The 22,179-nt window shown below is 40.6% G+C and overlaps 1 protein-coding gene across 4 annotated transcripts in view; it reads right to left on the bottom strand.

The window, feature by feature from the left end:
- SI (sucrase-isomaltase) overlaps positions 1 to 22,179 on the bottom strand; it is a 172,594-nt gene that overhangs the window by 92,224 nt on the left and 58,191 nt on the right. For all 4 annotated transcript variants that reach the window (XM_075937869.1, XM_075937870.1, XM_014573793.3 and 1 more), the window contains 9 exons: positions 20,356 to 20,440; positions 18,819 to 18,875; positions 17,982 to 18,106; positions 14,908 to 14,996; positions 10,529 to 10,578; positions 5,681 to 5,851; positions 4,565 to 4,714; positions 3,894 to 4,100; positions 2,380 to 2,534 (listed from right to left, as the gene is read on the bottom strand). In XM_075937869.1, coding sequence (XP_075793984.1) covers positions 2,380 to 2,534; positions 3,894 to 4,100; positions 4,565 to 4,714; positions 5,681 to 5,851; positions 10,529 to 10,578; positions 14,908 to 14,996; positions 17,982 to 18,106; positions 18,819 to 18,875; positions 20,356 to 20,440 — 1,089 coding nt within the window. The remainder of the gene's footprint in view (positions 1 to 2,379; positions 2,535 to 3,893; positions 4,101 to 4,564; positions 4,715 to 5,680; positions 5,852 to 10,528; positions 10,579 to 14,907; positions 14,997 to 17,981; positions 18,107 to 18,818; positions 18,876 to 20,355; positions 20,441 to 22,179) is intronic.

Below are 22,179 nucleotides of genomic sequence, written 5' to 3' on the forward strand. Positions count from 1 at the left end.
GACAAGTTCTATTCTCTGTCCAAAGTCCTTGCATGTAACAAGAACCACAAAATAACCACACCTACTGGCCATGGCTATCTACATCAGTCACTGTCTCCTTCCCATTTAGGGAGATACAGTTGGTCTTTCCACAGTCCAATCTCTATCAGTTGTAGCCTATGTTTAGGTAGAAGCCTTTCCTCTAGACAGGTATCTTCCCCATTTCCCAACTGCTGTAGTTGCTGAGAAACCATATCATATTCCTTGAGAAAAGTTAAAATACTATGCTGACTAGTATTAATGTGCAGACACACAAATGGAAAAGCAGATAGTACACGGATTGGAAGAGGAATTTTGACCACTGCTGTCAGGGCTTGTTGCCCTTTGGTCTGAAGAACCATGTAGCTTAAAACCCTAAAGCAGCAAAAACCCCTTGCACATGCAGAAAGCAAACAAATGCTCATTACAAAAGAAAAAGAAGCAGAACAAACAAAAGCAATCCATCATAACTCATGCCAATAGCAGTAAGTCACAAGTAAAAAATAACTTAGAATCACAACCTTGATGCTAAGGAGAAAAATAAATCACAGTCCCAGGCGAGCCATAAGATTTGCTGAACATCTTTTGTCATAACCAACTATTACCCATGCCAAAAACAAAAGCAAACTGCCAATTATTCTATCCAAATGAGACATGGGATTGCAGAGGGAAATAAAATACTGGCATTTAGAGTCACTCAACCACAGGATCTAAAACTTACTACAGCCAATGATGTGAGGTGATACAGGAAACTTCTTAGCCATTTAAGTGAAGAAAGGAGATGTTCCTTAATGCTACTGTCCCCACAGAAGTTCAGTTTGTTAACAGGTTGACCAAATAACCCATTTTAAGAGGACTATCCTTTATTTAAGCCCTCCTGCAAGAGTCCTAACTTTTTATTAAAAACAGGCAAATTTCCCCATATTTCCTGCCTACCTCCCATCAGTACTAGTGGGTCCTGATGCTGGCCATATCCCTACTGGCCAGCTGCCCATACACCAGCAATGAATGGAGGGTCCACTCGCCGATGACTCCAATGACCGGCAAAGATGCAGCATGAAGGACTGGCTTCTTGCCCTGTTGTCCATCAGTAAAGCTCCTACTGATTACCAAGCAAAGCCCCACCCCCGATCCATCTCTAGCCAGCACTGGCTGTGCACTGGGAGCTGTGGTAGTTGATGAGCGTGCACAGGTGCCAAACAGTGGCTAGTTACATCTCACCTCTGCTGCTCCCATCAGCCCTTTATGTGCTTCATCTCTCACAGTCCTCTCCCTGCTTTGCCACTTTTGACTATCCCCCCAGCTCTATTGCTCCTCCATAGCCCCCAATGCAGAGCATGTCCCACTCCCAGCACTGTGCAGTGAACCAACCTCAGATTGGAACCTTCAGCTCATCAACAACTTGGCAGGCAGGCTCCTTCCTTCCCCTACTGCCTCTGGCTGGACTAATGCCCCAGGAAAGCCCAAGACCCCAACAGTGTAGCAAAGGGAAGCCTCTCCACCCCTCATCTAAGCTCTGCAGTTCCAGGGGAGACGGAAACAATTTCCAGCCTATTTCTGTCCCAACCCTACAGCATCCATGGCAGCCTTGTGGGGAGGGACTTAGTGCCCTCTTGACCTACCTGCCCACCCTTCTCTGGGTTCTGCCCCCAAGGAATACAGAAATGCTCAATCCCATAGGCATCTGCACAATGCTGAAGGGCTGCTGCTTGCATCTGGGAGTGTCTCCTCCATGTGTTGTCTCAGGAAGACATGGTGTCAGGTCAGGTCAGAGGCCCAGTCAGACATGAAGGATGGAGAATGCTGGGTAGGGAGGGTCAGCTAGTTGATCACACACACACACACACACACACACACACACACACACACACACACACACACGTGAGGGGGATGGATTGTTGCCTCTCTCCATTGAGGGGAAGGAGAGTGTATCATCCCTCCCTGTGTGGACCCCAAAGTCTTAAAGATATGAAGAATAAATAGAGAATTCAACTATGCAGTATTTCTTTTTAATAAGGGCCTAGTAAACGTGATGTTAATTTGAACATTTGTACTGCTTAGTTCTCATTGAACTCATTTGAATGCAAATAATTTTACCATGTGCCCTGTTTTCAGCAGAAGGAAATGTGGTCACCGTATACCTGAACAATCAGTCTACTAGGCTATTAACTGAAGCAAATGGTCAATGGTTAGGCATATTCCAAAAGAAGGGGCTGTCATTGACTAACTGCTGCCACTGATGGGGGGGGGGGGGGAGGGAAAAAGGGAATCTACCTAGCACCGTATGGTGGAAACTAACTTGGCTTATCCCAATCTAAAACAAAAAATATTACCAACAGGGAGAAAAAAAAATTCACTTACATAATTGTCCCTGTGCTTTTGCGTCGAATCTGGATGCCGAATGGATTATTCTGAATTGTTACTTCATAGAGTCGATTCTCATATGTACTTGTAGGACTGCTAGGGATATTTAGTGGTACTGGAACCTCATATCTTTTATTGCTGTAATCATAAATCTATAAAGCAGAAATCAGTTCATTTGAGTGCACAGAAAATATTCAAAAGATCTATACATCAATGGTTCTTAAGATTTCAATCCCTTTTAAGAAATATTACTAGTTCAATCATTATTCTCCATATTAATTATAGGGCACTTCTCTCAGATTGGTAGAACCTTAAACAAAGGAAGATTTCTGACAAACTTTTTCAAGTGTAACCAATATTGTTAAAAGACATAAACAAACATTTAGTTAAAACAAATAAAATATTGCAGTCTGAGGACATCGGGTGAGACATTCTTTTCTTAGTTTTCTTAGTTATATCATTATAATTTAAAGAAAATAATATATATATGGGCTGGTATATAAAAAGCAATGAAGGTTCAAGAATCTTTTGTTTGTCCAAGAGATTTCTGTTGGTTAATGTGGCCCTGAATTTATTTTTATACATAGTAAAGAGGATTTTCATTCTTTTAAGCCCTCTTTATACATTTTTGTGTTAATGCTTATGTTTAAACACCAAATCTACATTTCCTTTATTACATAGTCTTAATAGGTCAATTCAGGATATGCAATATGATTAATTTAATAAAGGTTATTATTAGAATAAGGTTTTATACTTGTAAATAGCACAAAAGTTATAACTACAGTAATACTTACTATTAATGCATAAAACTTATATGCTAATCATAAAGTTCTTCAAGATTCTTAAAATTTTGATTAGTTTTTAGTGTCTTATACACTGTATTAGGACATAAGCGACCAACGGGCAACCTACGCTTGTCAATGGACTGCATGAGTGGCCCTCCATATCAATAGGATGTAAGACTGTTGTAACTAAGATGATCTCCCCAAACATAGTAGCATTGCTAACTGTGCTTGCGCACCTAGAATTTACCAAGTGTGCTGACTAAAATGTAGCAGCGCTTTAGTTGCATACAGTGGGAACGCATGGCTCTCATAGTCAATGCTTTGTGCATTCAGCACATACTTCACTTCACGTGCATGTCACTTTAGTAATACCAGCAGGAAAAAAACCCAGTGGGCAGAAATGAGCAGACTCTAGCAATCCTGAGCAGTGTGGGAAACATTAAACAAAGTCTCGGGGCCAGACAGAGAACACTGTTGGGTCACATTCGGCCTTCTGGCTGCAGTTAGCCCATCACTGACATAAGCTTCTGTGAAGAGATTTTGCTTAACCCCAAATGCCAGCTATTTAGCTAAATGAAGAAACCTACTTCATCAATTCTACAGTGGAAAAGTCAGGTTAGTCAATCGATGTACAAAAAGCAGACAGATTTTTTTAAAGATAATTAATATATGAAAAAATGTATAACCAATGGAACAATCTAAGTTCACAATTTCAGATGAGTTTACCTTAAATTGCAGCATATTATTGTCATGATATTGCACATCCAAGCGAAGTGTATTTATAGGGGTAGTAGAAGTCTGAGCTCGGTTAATGTAATCAACATTTCTGTTGAGGTTCACTGATAAACCTGATGAAGTGTATGTAATTTGACTGACAGAATAACCATAGTCGGAAGGATAGTAACAGGAAGGAACACCGTCAGTGGAGACAGGCTGAAAATTCAAATACATTGTAGATGAGTAAACAGTCAGCAGCCTAAATTTTAAACCTTTCATTAAAGATAATTCCACAATACTCCTATTTTTAACATGCAACTATTTCATATTGAGATCCTTGAACAGGTTAATATGACAAGTATGTTCAGCAAAGAAGAAAGTTTTCAATCCTTTCAGCTCCATAGCATTTTGCATCTATTAAAACTGCATTCACGCTTGTCAGGCAAAATTGTATGAACAATTTATGTAGAAACCCACATCCATTCAAAATTAAGAAGGGATGGTTCTATCTTGCCCTTTTAATTTTAGCCTAACTCCACAAATGTATGAAATCTTGTGCATATTTGCTGAAATTCCCTTGATCCAACTTTGTTTTTCACTACAACAAACCATAATGAAAAGTATGAAAATTTCTTAAAGGTATGATCCTGTTCCCTGTTGGAGAAACCATTTTTGCTCACCTCCCAGACACAGCCCATGGCTACACAATTTGCTTCTGCTGCATTAGGACTAGGATGACAATCAAATTTATCAGTGTTACTGAGCACTTGATTCCATTTCAACACATATGCTTTTCCTAGTTCAAGTTGAAGTCCAGTTACATGGGTAACCTGTAAAAAATTGAACAGAGAATAATTATTTAAGCCAATGTTGTGTTCAACCCATATGGATCCTTACCGAGTATAAATTTTAATAGGTCTATTGACATTAACACAACTATGACAATGTACTCCATCTGAGGCTCTACCCCATAATAATCACTTTATTCAAATTTTACAAATGCATAAAAGCTAAACACTTTCAGACTTGAATTCTACAACTTAGGCACTTAAATTAATATATAGGCAACTAAATTAAAGTGGCTGAGTTCCCACTGCTTTCATTGAAGTTTATAATGAATGAAAAATCAGATCACTGTTTTGTTAAGATGCCTAAATGTGGCTTTATGTATCTAATCTTAGACACAATTATTATAATACATATTGGGTCTATTTCACTTATTTCTCTAATTTTAATTTAACGTTATCACTTGTAATAGTGAAAAGGTGGTGCAGAAACTGGTTACCCAGCAGCAGCAAGATCTTCAAGTTCCTTGATGACATTAGTCATGAATTGCCGCTCAATGGGCTAAAGTGGCTGCTTACTCAGCTAATACAAAACATGTGCCACAAAATCACCCTTACGAGGAGCGCTTGTGGCACTGATTCCTAAGAACTTGTAAGAGTCACACACATCTTAGTTTTTAAAAGAGCTTTTCTGAGCATTGATGTTCACATCAAATACTGTTTAGCCTAGTACATGCATGACACTCTACTCTCTATGTCAAATCTAGCCATCTCAAGTTCATGCACAACTTCTACTGGTGACAGAGTTGTAAGTGTGCATCTGAGGGCCAAACTGACATACATTTTTATACACTTGAGCACAAGCAAAATGTATCTTCAGTGCCTTTATTCTACAATAATATATATGTAGTATAAACATGATTACTTCCACAATCCCATTCTATTAAGCACCTGACAGAAAGTTAAAAAGTTCTTAATAAAGTTCTGTCCATAAATTCAAATATTACTTACCTTATTTGAAGGATCATAGCTGATATTATGAAGAGAATTCTGCACTATATCATTTAGAGTCACAGTAAGAAGTGTAGGTTTAAGTGGCAAACCAAGGATTTTGATTTCCTCAAATACTAAGTTGTTTGGATCACTGTAATTCATGTGCAAAACACTCATTTTTAAACTATTCTGAAAGACAAGATATTCAGATTATATGGTCAAAAATGTCCGATTAACTGGAATCAATTTTTGTTTTTTCAAAAATCATCATTCATGTGAAAATTGAAAAGCACAATAACCCTCAGCATCTCCAAACTCACCATGATCTGTCCCTCATTTCACTATAATACTCAACCCTCCCAGCTTCAATCCTAACCCACCTAACATATCTAGAATACACCCCACTGTCTGCATTCAGAAGGGAGGGAAATGTCATCTATAAAACTGAGATTCTCCATCTTTGATTATTCAAAAAATATATTAAAACTTTAAAGGACTCGACTCCCACAGAGCTCCATTTACGTCAAATTCCATGCTATTTTGGTGAAAGCCTGCAGTGGAGAGGACAGACTTTTTGGTTCAGATGTACTTATCTTGCCTATATAGAGAGAAATCATGGTCTCTGAAGTCAAGGGGAAAACTCTCATCTACTTCAGTGAAGTCAAGATTTCTCCCTCACTCAGTAGAGCTCACAGCCTCTGCAGTCCCTTGGGCAAGACGGGTTGGGAAGTGGCCGCTCCACACTCCTGGCAGGGGTAGAGCTGGGGGCAGCCAGCCCTCAGCACCGCCATCACATAACGCCTGCACCAGGCAGCCCTCAGAGCCAGCCAGTGCACCCTCCCAGCCCTTAGCGCTGCTTGGAATGTGCAGCATGGTGCTCCGGCGGCAAATTAAAGTGCCCAGAGCTCTGGCAGCAGCCACAATAGCAGCAGTAGTAGCCAAGAGCCCCAGGTCCCTTTGAATTGCCAAGCTGGGAGCAACTGCCCTGTAGCCTCCCTGTGTTCCCCTCTTCCCCATCAGCAGGCTTGCCCCCTAGTTTATGGTCTGCAACATAAATGTACCACGGAAATGAAGACAGCTGATGCAATGTTGTTTTTCCATTCTTGATCAGGGGACTATATTTTCTTAGCTATTTACCCATTTAATAAAATGGCAGTTATTTACTTGTTAAAAATAGATGTTTTCCATTACTGAATCAATTGATACATGGCAGCGTTATGCAATTAATTATGTCTCTCTTTATAGATTTTCCATCAGAGCAGGGTATATGCCCTTGATTACAGTGCCTTTGTAAACTACAAACAGAAAATGATTATGAAATAAATTATGTTAATTACTAATAAACATTTGATTACTTATCAAAACATGGCAATATTTGTGTGTGGAGTCAGTGCTAATGGAAGACTGATAGCCTTGAACATAAGCCTGTGAATATGCAGTGATCCCTAGAACAGGAGCATCACAAGTAGTTACAGAGTAATTCTCCCACAGCAGACAATAAGTGCATCTCAGCTATGACCTGGGGAGACATTATATAATTGAGGATGGTTTATTTTCTGTTCATATCATGTCTTTGGCCTCTCTACTAAGAAAGCAAGTGAAGATACCACATAGGGGTGATTTTTATGGTGTGAATATTCTCCACTCTCACCTCATGTACCAACGTTAAGATATTTGCACTTTCACACTGCCATCAGACAACAGTTCTCAGTTACAACAGAGCTGTGCTAGTCTCAAACAAATGTCATTTTAGTAAAAGGCTCTGTACCCTACTGCTCCCTGAACCACTCAGTCACCAAGAAAGAATAATGTTAAATTCCATACACATCGGAGTGATGTTAGCTGAAATTATAATGTCATAGAGTCATCGAATACTAAAACTGGAAGGGACCTCAAGAGGTCATCAAATCCAGTCCCCTGCCTTCACGGCAGAACCAAGCACCATCTAAATCATTCCTGATAGATGTTTAACCAACCTGTTCTTAAATATCTCCAGTGATGGGAGATTCCACAACCTTCTTAGGCAATTTATTCTAGTGTTTAATCACCTTGACAGTTAGGAAGCTTTTCCTAGTGTCCAACCTAAACCTCCCTTGCAGCAATTTAAGCCTATTGTTTTTCTCCCTCCTCTTTGTAACACTCTTTTAGATACTTGAAAACAGCTATCATGTCCCTTCTCAGTCTTCTCTTTTCTAAACTAAACAAGCCCACTTTTTTCAGTCTTCCCTCATAGCTCATGTTTTCTAGACCTTCCATTGTTTTTGTTGCTCTTCTCTGGACCTTCTCCAATTTCTCCATATCTTTCTTGAAATGTGGTGCCTAGAACTGGACACAATACTCCAACTGAGGCCTATTCAATGCAGAGTAGAGCGGAAGAATGACTTCTTGTATCTTGCTCAGTACACTCCTGTTATTACATCCCAGAATCACATTTGCTTTTTTCACAACAGCGTCACACTGTAGACTCATATTTAGCTTGTGGTCCTCTATGACCCCTAGATCCCTTTCTGCAGTAGACAGTTGCTACCCATTCTGTATGTGTGAAATTTATTGTTCCTTCCTAAGTGGATGGAGAACTTCGCATTTATCCTTATTAAACTTCATCTTATTTACCTCAAACCATTTCTTTGGTTTGTCCAGATATAATATACACAGTTATTATGTGAGACAATTAAGATTTTTTTTAAATATATTTTTTTACTTTTTTTTTTGACAAGTCTCAGAGGAGAAGACATGATCATCTGTATCTGTAAAAACAACAAAGACTCCAGTGGCACCTTTAAGACCAGGGTTACCATATTTGAACTTTCAAAAGAGAGGACACCTGGTGCCTGCAGGTGTCGCTGCAGCAGCAGCTGTTCCACTCACACAGGAGGCCAGACTCGAAAGCCAGCAAATTTGTCCCCGTGCACGCCAAGCTCGGGGCTCTGGCCCCTGCCTTGCTGCTGCCAGGGCTGCCTCTGCCCCTGCTGGCTCTCATGGTGTGAGGCACCACTGCTCTAACCCAATGCCCTCACCCCTCCCACAAAGCCAGGCATCCCTAGGTCCCACACTCCATCCTAATGCCCCTCCAGGCAGCCAGGAAGCTCTAGATTCTTTTATTCTTTTATTAACACCCTGGGTCTCACCGGAGCTGCTGCCGCAGCCGCACACGTCTCCCTCAATGCACTGGGGAGCATGCACAGAGCAGCCATGAACTGTCCAGGCGCATGGATTCAAATAACAATCAAATGTTCCCTTGAAGGCAGCTGCCACAACCCTCTCCCCGAATCCCGGACATTTTTTGTGTTTTAAAAAAGCCGGCCGGCTGGCGATTTAACATGGGAAAACAAGAACATGTCCAGAAAAAACTGGATGTATGGTTACCCTATTAAAGACTCACAAATGTATTTGGGCATAAGCTTTCGTGGGTCAAAACCATTTAATCAGATGCATGGACTCCATCTGATGAAGTGGTTTTGACCCACAAAAGCTTATGTTCAAATAAATCTGTTAAAGTTTTTAAGGTGTTATGGGACTTCTTGTCACTTTGAGTGAATTGAATGTGACCATTAAACAGCTACTTAAAAATCTTGTTTAAATCTGGGACAGACCAAGAGACTATCCATGTACTGACAGACTAATTAAATTGCAAACATTCACTCATTGTATACACCTCTAAAATATTAACACCTCTAAAATGCCAGCTCAGAAGCTTCACTGAACACCAGTGATACAGTGCAAAATGCTTTAGATTAAGAATAAGGAAAAGAAAAAAATTATAACAGAATCTAGTCGACGGAGCCATGTAGTTTAGACATACCCTTAGAGGGGAACACTGATTATCACCTAAATGAAGTCAGAATTATCTGGGTGTGAAATCCCCATGGATTGACGGGGACAATGTTGTATAGAATAGTTCTTATCTTGGCCCTACCACTCCCTTAAAGGGCTCAACTCCAGTGGAAAATGCATTAAAGGTCTTCTGAGGGGTGGAAGGAAGGAGTGAATGATGCAGAAGATTCAGCACTCCTTCCCAGGCCTGCCAACAGATGGTTAAAGGGAACAACTGCCCCGGGGCCTGGTGATTCAAAGGGACCCAGGGCTCCTGGACGACTGCAGAAGTTACAGAAGTAGCGGCAGCGACTGGAGCCCCAGACCCTTTCAATCAACACCACACCCCTGGGTGATGTGCTCCAGATGGCACCAGGGGGGCGCAGTCCTGGCAATACCTATTGTCTGCTGCCCAGTCTCTACCCTTTCCCATTGAAGCCCCGCACACTTCAGGAGCATGGAGCCACCCATCCCTCCCCCACACACACATCTGTGTGTGTGTGGGGGGGGGGGGGGGCGCAGTGAGTCTGTTGACTCATCTGCTCCTTCCCTATTCTAGTTTTTCACCCCTACTGAATGGACACTTTCAACCTTATGTGCAGATTTTATGACTCTTAATATGCAAAAAATGATGGAACTGCTGTCTTAGGTATTATTTGTTAGCACATATATATAGGAGAGTTACATTTATTTCTACTGACAGAATATCTGTCTAGAGTCTAAAACCCAATAAACATGTACAGAAATAAAATTAAAATACGTTTTACAGGGCCCAGTACTGCATTTTTAATAGAACTGCATCTCCTCCCTTAGTGAGGCAAAACTCTCATTGGTATGATGAGAGCTGCAGGCAATCATCACCTTGCAAGTTCTACTACTTGATAAACAGTTGTCTGTCAATTTTATTATCTGTCAGGGAATATGGGGGCTTTTGTGATATCTAAAAGTTAGTAAAAAGAAAGAATGAACGAAAGAACATGATACTTTGATTAATTGACAATATTAAGGATTAAAATGAATACACTGAAAATAAGATTATGAAAAATTACTTACATTGGAAACTGAAAAATTGTAATGAATGTAGTTTTTATTTTCCACTGTACCTAAAATGTTGAGAAAAATGAACACTTTCTAAGCATAGGGCAGAAATTACACAGAATTACTGACAAATTGAGCATAAAATTGTGTCACAATTAGAAACCAATAGATTACTAAAACATAGATACACCCAATGGCCTGAATTAGAATAGGAACACCACCATTAGCTAGCTACTGTGCAAAAAAACCATGAAGACATAATTTGTGTCTTGTATAGGTTCCAGTGAGGGACAATTGAAGATTTGCTAACCTCTTCTGCACATCATAATGTCCATGTAACTGATTTTATATTATGGGAATATTTATTCGTGTTCTTTTCTCTTCCTTTTAAAGAGAATAATTTTAAAGACTTGTATAATTGTTAGAATAAAAGCTGTTGTAAACCCTTGGAAGCATATTAGAAAGTTTTTATCCTCTAAAGTAAAGCACTGAATACATGCTTAACTTTAAATGTATGATTCACCCCTTGTGTTCCTGTGGTTAAGTGCTTTACTTAAAACTAAAAATAAAGGTACTGTGGAAACTCATGCCCCAGTAAGTATTGTGCCGGTGCTACCTGAATTGTGTATGTGTGTGAGCATACTTCTTTGCCATGTAATTAACAGAGAGCCCAAACTTATTATTCATCTGCATTGTATGTAACATGCTGCTGGCCATACATAAGGATTGTATACACTCTTTTTAAACTTATGTACATATTTCAAAGCTGACCCTTTGAAATATTTTGAATAATTATCTATACTGGAAAGATTTTCTATTATACTTTTGATATATATGTAGTGTACACTTCTGAGAGAGGAAATAAAATACTTCACTGGCAACAAATGTAAAAATTGATTCTAAATACTGCAATGTGGGGTTAAAAAAACATAGGAGGTTGTGGTTGCTAGTAAATTGTTAACATTTTCTATGGAATATTGCAACTTATAAGCTTTTAGGAAGATATGTTTTAGAAAATGATCAAAGAATCATAACATTCTATATTATTTTGTTTCTCAACATTAGTACAATAAAATCTGAGTTATTTTAGATCTTGAAAATGAACATGTTCCCTCTGTAGAAATATCAGCAATTGCCCAGGGCATTCAATATTTATTGCAGCAATTATCAGCCAACCTGAGTACTTTTTCTTTAAGGCAGCACAGAGTTTCCTGAGACTTAAAAGAGCATGGACAATTTGAAAGGTTTTTCATGACTCCGGATTGGTAGAGATAAAACAATAAAAACTGGATTCTATAAGTAGCACACACATCTATTATTGCAGAGAGCATTAAAAAAATGTTTAATTCTTCTGAGCACAAGGATCCCCACTTTTTGGCATCCAGCTAGCTTAATGCCATCCTACCTGAGGGTATGTCTACACTGCCACCCTAGTTTGAACTAGGGTGACTAATGTAGGCATTCGAACCTTGCAAATGAAGCCCGGGATTTAAATATCCCGGGCTTCATTTGCATGTTCCCGGGCGCCGCCATTTTTAAATGACCCGTAGTTCGAACTACCTGCCCACGGCTACACGTGGCACAGACTAGGTAGTTCGAATTAAATCTCCTAATTCGAACTACCATTATTCCTCCTGCAAGGCTTCTGGGTAAGGCATGTGGGGGCCAGCTCCATCCTCTTGGAAGAGGCAGGGCATTGGGTGTACGGGGTGGGGCAGCCCTCAGTGCTGCCCAAACCATGGAGTGCCACCCCCAGCTCATAAGGCAACCCAGATCATGCTGTGCAGTGCTCCAACAATTATTTAAAGGGCTGGAGGCTCCAGGCGCTGCCGTTGCCATAGTAACAATGGTGGCCAATTGGTCCTTTTACACACACATCCCATCGGTAGATCTGACAATGTGATAGTAGGAAATTGTATATTGAGCACTGTATATTTTAAACCAGGGATGGAGAATATCAGGCCCGGGGGCCAGATGAGGACCCTGGTTTGTCTCGATCCAGTCCCCGAGGGTCAGGAGTCCCCCTCCTCAACAATGAAGAGCCCACGCTGGTCCTCCAGCCCTTACCCCCACCATTCCACCATGGGGATGGAGCACACAATCTATTAGCCTGGGCCCATGACCCAAAAAAGGCTCACCACCCCTGCTTTAAACAGCAGTGAAAACCACAAGAAAACCCCTCAGAGATGCCACCCAGTGAGAAGTTTAGGATTACTGACGAGCATTTTGGAACCTCTTCCATCTCCTTCTTAATGAATACCTGATGTGTAAATGGGAGAGTTGGTGGCAGAGGAGCAGAAGTGAAGTCTCAGAATCTTTAAGATTTATTAAGAAGACTATATTTACATTTTCTATTAGTTCTCCAACTTGAGCACATTTAAAGAGATAAAAAAATAATGTATATCTGAACACAGATGTCAGAATGAATTTCAATACTAGACAGTCAGTACCTGACAGAATTATGGACAAAAATCAGAATAATTTACACAAATAATCCTATATAACCTTCCCACCATCTTTAGATCGCAGTCCAGAAAACATTTAGGCACAGGAGAAGTTCCATTTTGCTCAGTGCGAATTGTGTATAAAACACTCAAACGCACAAGTGTTTGCAGGACCCTGACCGCATTTTGCAAGATTAGAGACAGTGGAATGATGTAGTGTAATCTATTCTTGGCCACCATAGCAGTGCTTTGATCATCTCTATTATATATAAGCCCTTATTGTTGAGACATATTTCCCAAAATTCCTTCTTAAATTTAACCAGTGTGGCTAAAATCTTGCTTAAATTCTTTTCCTATTCACATCTCAGCATGAGACTGTTTGATTAAAAATGTGAAGTCAGAACTTCCTGAAACCAGAGATACTTGGAATGCATTAATTTTAAGGGGCATATGCCATAAACCAAAGTCTTGGATTTTTTTATAAGGTGCTAAAACAGGTTACAAACAAACAATAAAAACTATCACATATAGGTCCTTAAATCTTTTTTTAATAAAAGCCTTAGTGCGTGATAAAATGTCTTCAGGAAATCATTTTGTAATAAATGTTTAAATTGCTTGCTGGTTTGTCTAACAAAAGTATCATAAAAAGGACAAAGGCTTGGATTATCAATAAAAAGGATTTAGGTGGCCAGGTCCCATTACATTTTAATGGAATTTGGGTGCCTAACTCCGTAAACTCCTCTGGTAATCACCACCAGATATTTCAAAGTCCAAACTCCTTTATTTTCCAAAATAGCTTTAATCTCAAAATGATCATATCTAATTATGATATTTAAAAGGGATGAAACTCAGATATTTTATTTGGCTAACTTGGACATTGTCTGGAAATAAATGCATTAATTAGTATTTTATTAGATTTATTAAATAAAATCCTACTACTTAGATGCATTTAGGTCCTCCTACTTTTTGTGGTGGTGTGACCACAGAATCCAGAGCAGATGGACCTTCATCTCTGATTAATGGCTATATGTGGCTACAATAACAAGACAGCAAAAACTCTAGAAGGGTTTATTAACATTATTAGTGAAAAAATGTTTGTTTCTTTGTGGCAGAAAAGCATAAAGTTCAGTATAGAGAAAAAAATGGGCTTTTCTGGGTGTAATGGCTGCTCAGTATATATGAAAATGAGTCCATTTTCAATCAAAGATTATTTAGATGCCTCACTTTGTCAGGAGCGGCCCGAGGCTGGTTGCAGCAGCTGGTGCCCTAGGCGTGGCGGTGCAATTGGGGCCCCTGCCTGAACGGCTGTCAATGACCATGACATAATCATGGGGTACTCTGGCGCCCTGTGACGTCATCATCGGGCATTCGGGCCAGCAGTGCCCTAAGCAGCTGCGTAGCTCGCCTAAGCTCATGGGCCGCCCCTGCTTTTAGTACTCAACTTTGTCACTATTCTGTGTTTTGGCTTACCTCTAAGGATATGTTCACAATGATTCAGACTTTTAAGTGCAGCACATGTAGACATACCCAAGGTAGCTTTGCATCTACTGGAGTTAATCTGAATTTATACCAGTATATTTGAGAGTAGAATTCACCTTTTAGTGTATTGAAATATCTCAGTAATGTGCTATAACACTTTGTATTTTTATGGGTAATATGAAACTTTTTAAGTATTAAAAAGTTAACAATTCTAACAAGTTTTTTGGTCTCTTCCTTGTGAGTAGAATCATTACATTTTCTCCACTTTAGATTGTATATCCAAACCCTCACTCATCTTCCAGATAAGTGAAAATTGGCAGGATAAGGTCCCCAATTGTAACATTTATGATTTCCAAATTATATCGCTAATTTGCATAACGTACAATTCTTGTTGGATGTAACCAGTGAAATATTAAGATTATTTTCAAGTATACTAGTACTTCAGCTATTATGGGTATCTAATGTGCCTACCTGAAGATTCTCCATCATCCCAGAATAAATCTCCAGCTGCTTGACCATTCTCATCTAATGCAATTATGAGTCCCATTGGATTCTTGCGGCTGTAAAATGAAAGAATTTCTCTGAAGAGTCTAAATGATACCTAGACATTGTTTAAATCGATACATCTTGAAAACATACTAATGCTGCCAATATTCATTTCCAGAACATTTGTGTTAAAAACCGAGGTTTTGTGTTTGCTGAATTTTGCAGATTTCCTTTTACCATTTTTTGATTGCGAGTTTTTAAATCATTTCACAACAGAACAGATTTTCTCTAAACTTCTTCACTTAGAGAAATGGCCTTTTGTTTTCATGGAAATGGATGCAAATGTGTGGCAGGACAAATAATCATTACACCAAATAATTATGTGATTATCCAGTAATAATATTATTTTATTAATCATGAAAGTATGTCAATGCTCTCAATTATTAAAGATTAAAGGCTAAGCACAATGGACCACTTTCTGATCATAATTACATGGTATCAGTCTGATATTTCAGATATACACTAGGGATGTAAAAAGTTAACTGGTTAGCAAGCATTAGGCTTACTGGAATGCTTACCAGGTAAATGGTTAACAAGAAGGGCCGGGCAGTAGTAACTGGACAGCAGGCAGAGCCATAGCAGTTTGGGCAGGGGTAGGTGGGATCCCAGCCGCAAAGGCAGCATTTTGGGAGAGTGTGTGGGCAGGATGGGAAACGCAGCGGTGTACTCTGAGACATGGCTTGTTTTTTGTCCAGTTTCCTGGATGCTAAGGGAGTGAGAGGAAAGTACTTGCATTCCATGCATGCTTCTCACACGTGGCTGGTCAGCTCCCTTCACCTGTCAGGTGTGAGAGGCATGCACAGAATGCAAGGACTCCCTTGGCATCTTGGAATGAGATGAAAAGCAAACCAAATCCCAGAATGAACAGCTGCTGACCCCTGACCCTCCCAAAATTCCACCTTTGCCCTGCTCCTGCTGAGGTAGCCCCAGAAATTCAGCCACCCCAGCCCGAGCCAGGCTGGTAGTCCTGGCTATGCCCGCAGCCCAGAATCAGACATTCCCACATTGGACCCAGCCCTACCACACCCCAGGCAAGGGTAGGCAGGACCCCGGTTGCACCAGCTGCAGCATCCCAGCAACCTGACCCACACCAGCAGCCCCAGCCATGCCAGCCCTAGCAACCCTATCTGCACCTGCCTTGGCCCTGACCCTGGCTGAGCATTGCAGCCTCAGATACTGACCCTGGGCCAGGGCAGGCAAAACCCCAGCCTTGGGAGCACTGCAGTGACCCTGGCTGTGTCTGTAGTGGAAGCCTTGGCCACGTCCTTAGCCCCAGCCACTTCAGCAGCCCCAGCCCCAGCCCCAGCAGGCAGGAAAAGGGGTCCAGATCCTGGCTCCACTGCAATGACCCTGCCATGCTTGCCCACAGCCCCATGAGACCCCCCCCCCCCCCACCACCATGGTTGCCCTGCACTGGTCCACCAATGGTTAACCAGCTAAACAGTAGAATTTTAATAATTAAACCAGTTAAATCTTTGAACAATATTTACATCTGTAATGCACATAGAGAAAGGAATTTTGCCTAAATAATCAGTCTGAGCAAATCATCCTTCACATTCACATAGAAAAAGGGGGCATCCCTTTTATCGGGAGTAAGAATGGATGACAGTATTATCCACAATGTTATTAAAATCACACATATGGGCTAGCAGGGTGTGACAATCTGCCCTCCCATGCTTTATGAAATTTGGCTTATGAATATAAATATGCATAATTCTAAGATGCTTTAAACTTAATACCACATGTGACTTATCATTTTTAATGTTACAGTCTGCTGGATCTGTATATCTAATTTTGTTGCATGCATCTTTCTTGTATGTAAAGTTAGAAATGTGAAATAGGGAACTGTTTATAGTTTTAAATGTGCTAATGAGAGCCATTACTGGTGCCCTCTTTCCAGAAGTCTTAACAACTGGAAGATCAACTTAAAGACTTGTAAATAGCCTTGTTTGTCTTGTAAATCCAAAGGTGATCAAACTAGTAAGACATGTGACCATTCCACCTGGTACTGGGATTCTATTTTGACCCAGGTATTTTTCCATGGGGGAATGTTGAACAAAAAGATTCCTGCCCTGGGGAAAAGACTATTTAAGAAACAGGAAGCTAAAAACCCTTTGTCTTTGGGTGGAATGACACACGCTAAAGAGGGCTAGGGACCCAGGTCAAGGTAAAAGAGTTTGTCTCTGACCTGAAGATTATGTCTAGAGCAAGAACAGCTTTGTAGAGAGACTTCTTGCAACACATTTTTTGTGAATTAGAACTATGGATTTTCTTTTCATTTTAACTTAGTAATTTACTTTGATCTATCTATTTTCACTTGAAAACAGTTAAATACTAGTATTTGTATTTCATAAGAACACGTGTTTACTTTCAGACCCAGTGTAAATAATTGTTAACTGGGGGAATGACCAGTGTGTGTATCTCTCTTTCATTGAGAAAGAGGCAAACATCCTCATGAGCTCCCAGAAGTGAAGTGGTTTGTATCTGCTCTGCTTTTCAGGGGGACAGTAACCCCAGCTCTGGATCCGGCCCAGCTAGACAGGATGGTGGGGAGCCAGACAGAGGAACAATTCCAACCGGTCTTCTGTGACTGCACCCCGTCAAACAGAGTGTGGAACAAAGTGGTGCAAACTACTCACTCCACATCTCTGGAGCAAAATGGGCCTAGAGAGACCAGATTGAGGATCTTTGTCTTAGTCTGGTTTCTGGTCCATTTCTTAGGCAACTCAACTACACCTTGACTCAGGTCTTGTGACAAAGCAACATTGTAACCCTCACTGTGCAAACTAACAAGCCAACTAGGCCATATGTGTGACTGTGGAGCTTCAGCATCTGATCCAAATACCACTGAAGTACTGATGTTGCACCCCTGACTGCAGCAAAACATTAGCCTGACTAAACAGCATAGGATGCAATGGATGTCAACCACTCCAATATGACACTCCCATTGGTTTGACATCTGATAATTTGTGATGAGAGCGCTCAGCCTTAAAACGTACCTGTACAATGTTGTATTAGCTGGTTGCTGAGTAGGAAAAATGTAGCCTCCTCTCAGATGAAGTCCTAGTTTGTCTGCTGGGAGATATAGCTCTGCTTGTTGTTTTCGCCATACTACTCTTCCACCCTAATTTATGGGAATGGATGATAAAATGAGCATTATATTTCTCACTGCAGTGAATGGTTTCTCACATCATGAGCTTCCATTCCAGTTCCTCCTGATTAATCACAACAGTTATAATACATGAATGTATATTCAGACACTCTCTACCTACTACCATGGAAAACGACCCTACATTAATGTTCATCTGGTACAACATCAAAAAAAATCATTTACTTTTTGATTCCAGCATGATCAACACACAAAGAAAGGCCAATTCATCTTGCAAGACTCAAATTAGACACTATCCTAGGTCAGGCATGGAGTAGACCCTTATCCTTCCTTCTCCAGTCAATGGGCAAAAGAATTGGCATATAAATAAGAATAATATGCTAGTGTTTGAATGCCCAGAGAAGACTGCAATTATTATTATTATAGCTTATTATTTGGCTACTGATGTTTGTGTTCACAGCACTGTACAGAATGTAGAAGAAACATGAACTTTGTTTGATGTTTGTTATGGGCTCTTTCTTTTTGTGTCCATTCCTCCTCCTTCCCCTAGTTATCTCTCTCCCATCTTCTCCTCCATTGCTTCCCTCTCTTTCTCTCAACAATCTACTTCCTTCATGTTTACCTTCTTTACCAAGCCTAACAATCACAACCCATCCCACAGTGTACAACGATGAGAAGAAGATACAGACATGGTCTTAGCCTGGCATTATTATATGTGTTTACTTACTGTTTCATAGTCATACCATACTGCATCAGGGATATATGCTATCACTTTTTCCACACCCTGAAATGAGAATAAAGAAATATCTTTTGTATTTAAAGACAAACAAATTAAATAGCAATGAAAGCAGCATTTCCAAAGTAACAATTTTAGACTGACAAGAAAATTTCAATTGTATTTATTCTGATTTGGGTTTACAAAGAAGGAATTTTCTCTATAATAGTCTAGGACTCTATAAAAGTGTAGGACTTTTTTCATAATATCATAGAAGTTGGAATAGAAAAAAAAACATGTCCTTGTTCTTCCATATGCAATGAAGATTTATGCTGTAAAGTAAACTTAATAATCTATCTGGTCTTATTTTAAATATGACGTGCAATAAGGCTTCGGTCCCTTTCTTTGGAAATTATCCCACAGCCCAATTTTTCTCACTATCAGAATTTTTTCCTGAAATGTAGCTTTAATTCTTCTTTTCTTTTGTCCTATTTGCCCTAGTTAGATCTCCTTGTACCAAAGTAAATAGTTCTTCTGGAGTATCTACACCTTCAGATATTTGCAGACTGTTATTATAGCTCCTTTTAAATGTTCAGCTAACCTGTGCACAGCTCCTGCTTTTCTCTTTTCTTCACAAATCAGTCCTTCTAGCTCCTAATGAATGTTACTTTTCCGTAAATCTGAGCAATTTGTTAAAAAGATTAAAAAAGGAAGCACCCACAAATGCATGCAATAACTTAGCAAAGTTGCATTGGAACCAGAGAGGGACTGTTACTTCATTGTTCTGTGACATGATACTACCATGTGGTATGCTACCCAAAAATCACACTGGCTCATTTTGATCTCATATCATCTTGCAAACTCATGTCTCATTTGATATTCACAATAACCCCAAAGTCTCCTATCACGTTTTTTTTTCCAGATATTTGTTTTCAGATATGCTTTGTTTTGTACATTTAACAAATATATTTTGATAAAGCTTGAAAAATGAGATTGAACCAAAGGGAAATTTTGAATTAATGAAGGTCATTGCTTCCGCAGGAATAACCCATGATCTAGATGTTTTCTAGATGTTTTACTTAGTAGTATTCTAAGGTATACAAAGAAAATGCTTCATTGTAGAAACATGGCTTCACAAATAATTATATCATGTCATGCCCCTGTTACCTACATGCTCATGAGTGGTCACATTCATAAGTGTTTCTCCATTAATTAGTTTAACTTACGTTTGCTCTACTAGTCACGGTTCACTGGTTACTTGATGAAACTATCTGGTCAACAAACCTACCCACTCTGGTTAAAATATTTTTTTAGAGATCCGCTATCAGCTTCAAGGAGAACAGCCAGAAGTAAGAAGTATCCCTTACAGAATGCAAATTGTCTAATATAAAGATCATGGGGTGGTGCCCTTCGTTGTATTAGCTGTTACAAAGTTTAGATATGTGCAGTGAGGTTTAGGAACAAACTTTAGTCCCAAATAATATGAATGCTAATGCTCAACGAGAAGTTAATCAGATAAGATTTTAAAACATAATCAAACATAACATACTGGGTCCAGCACAGGAGTGATAAGCAGTCCAGGGCCCCACAAGAATTGTCGATCAATAGCCCATGTGGCTTCATCTGAATAAAACCTAAACCAGGAAAAAGCATTTATTTTGTGTGTTGCTTATTGCCATGGGTAACGTATTACCATGACTGGAATGAGCATACAAGAATGGTAACACTGATAACTGGAAATTTATAAAACTATAGCCTTCTTTACCCCATATGAAGATAATAAGAAAATTATATATTTCCTTATTTGGTTTCTATTTTTCCATATATTTCCTGTTTGGAAATAGTTTGTTCAGGAGTTTATGATCTAGGAAATGCACCTGCCAATAATTAATTTCCTTATCTACCACTGACATTCTATACCACTCAGTGCAGGTGTAAGAGCAAATTACACTTCTTTACGTATACCTAGAGAAGTTAGAGGCGGTTTATGATTAATCATTCTTAAAAGGTAGCTAATGAATTTAAAAACATCTCCATGTATTTTGGAATGCTCTCCATTTCTGTATTCTATATTTGTATAAATACTAGGGGGCTGTGCCCCCTGCTCACTACATTCGCCAACCCCGCTCTGTCCGCCGCAGCTGGATTCTGGCCTCCCCTCCTACCTGTACCACAGCAAGAGGGAAGCCACCACTAGCCCTTCCTGTGTCCAGGATCGGGGCCTGGACCGGGACCGGGACGCTGCAGCCAGATGGGGACTTGGCCCCAAATGGGGCCTTGTTGGCCAGCCTTAATTATTTAAAAAAGTAAAATATTATGTCCAACAAAAAAGGTTTCAACATTGTCTTTATTTATGGCAGGGGTGGGGAACCTTTTTTGGGTTGGGAGCCACTGACCCACAGAAAAATCAGTCAGGGTCCATACAAGTGAGAAGGGGGGGGGGGCGGGGGGAAACCTATCCTCACTGATGTGGCCCTCAACTGAAACGCTTAATTCCTCTGGTGCTCCAGCACCATGGAGGGGGAGGGAGGACTGAGGTTCAAGACGTCAAGCCAGATTAACTCTTCTGCGGTTCCAGGGTCAGTGTATTTTGTGCCCCCCCCCCCCCCCCAGGCTCTCGGATGGGGCCAAAAATTAGCGGTTCAGTGTACAGGAAAGGGCTGCCAGTGAGTGGAATAGGGATGTGGGTACAAGATCTAGGCTGGAGTAAGGATGGTAAGTATCGGGAAATTGACTAATTGAATAGTTGATGCATGTTTGCATTGACTATTAGTTGATAGGGCTTCTCTGCCTTTGAAGTGTAGCAACAGCCCTAAAGCTGTTGCTACACTTCAAAAGTGAAAGTACCGAAACCTGGGGTCAGCTGGGGAGTCCCGATGCTGGGCTCCCCTGGCATTTCAAAGTGGCAGAGCCGCACGGAGCCCGGAGTCAGCTGAGGAGACCCCAGCTGATCCCGGGCTCCTCGCACATTTCCAAGTGGCAGCGCAGCTTGGAGCCTGGGATCAACTGGCTTTGAAATGCTGTTTTGAAATGTTGTGTTGCTGCTTTGAAATGCTGTGAGGTAGGCTCCCTGCAGCAGCATTCAAAACGGCAGCGCCACACGGAGCAGCTGTCCTCAGGCTCCATGAGGTGCTGCCAGTTTGAAGTATGCCCCTCTTCTCTCCCCCCTTTACTGTCTCTATCTGATAGAGGCAGCAAGGGGGTAGGGAAGCAACTGGTCCTTCACATCCCTAGATGGGAGGTGGGATGGAGGAGGAGTGAGGTCTAGGTGGGAGGTACGGTGCAGGAGCAGGCTGTGAGTAGGGTGTCTGGCCAGTGGGAAGGGGCAGGAGCAGGTTGGGAGTAGACAGGGTGTCTGGCCAGGGAGGAGGTA

The sequence above is a fragment of the Pelodiscus sinensis genome, chromosome 10 (genome assembly GCF_049634645.1).
Source record: "Pelodiscus sinensis isolate JC-2024 chromosome 10, ASM4963464v1, whole genome shotgun sequence".
Taxonomy (NCBI): domain Eukaryota; kingdom Metazoa; phylum Chordata; order Testudines; family Trionychidae; genus Pelodiscus; species Pelodiscus sinensis.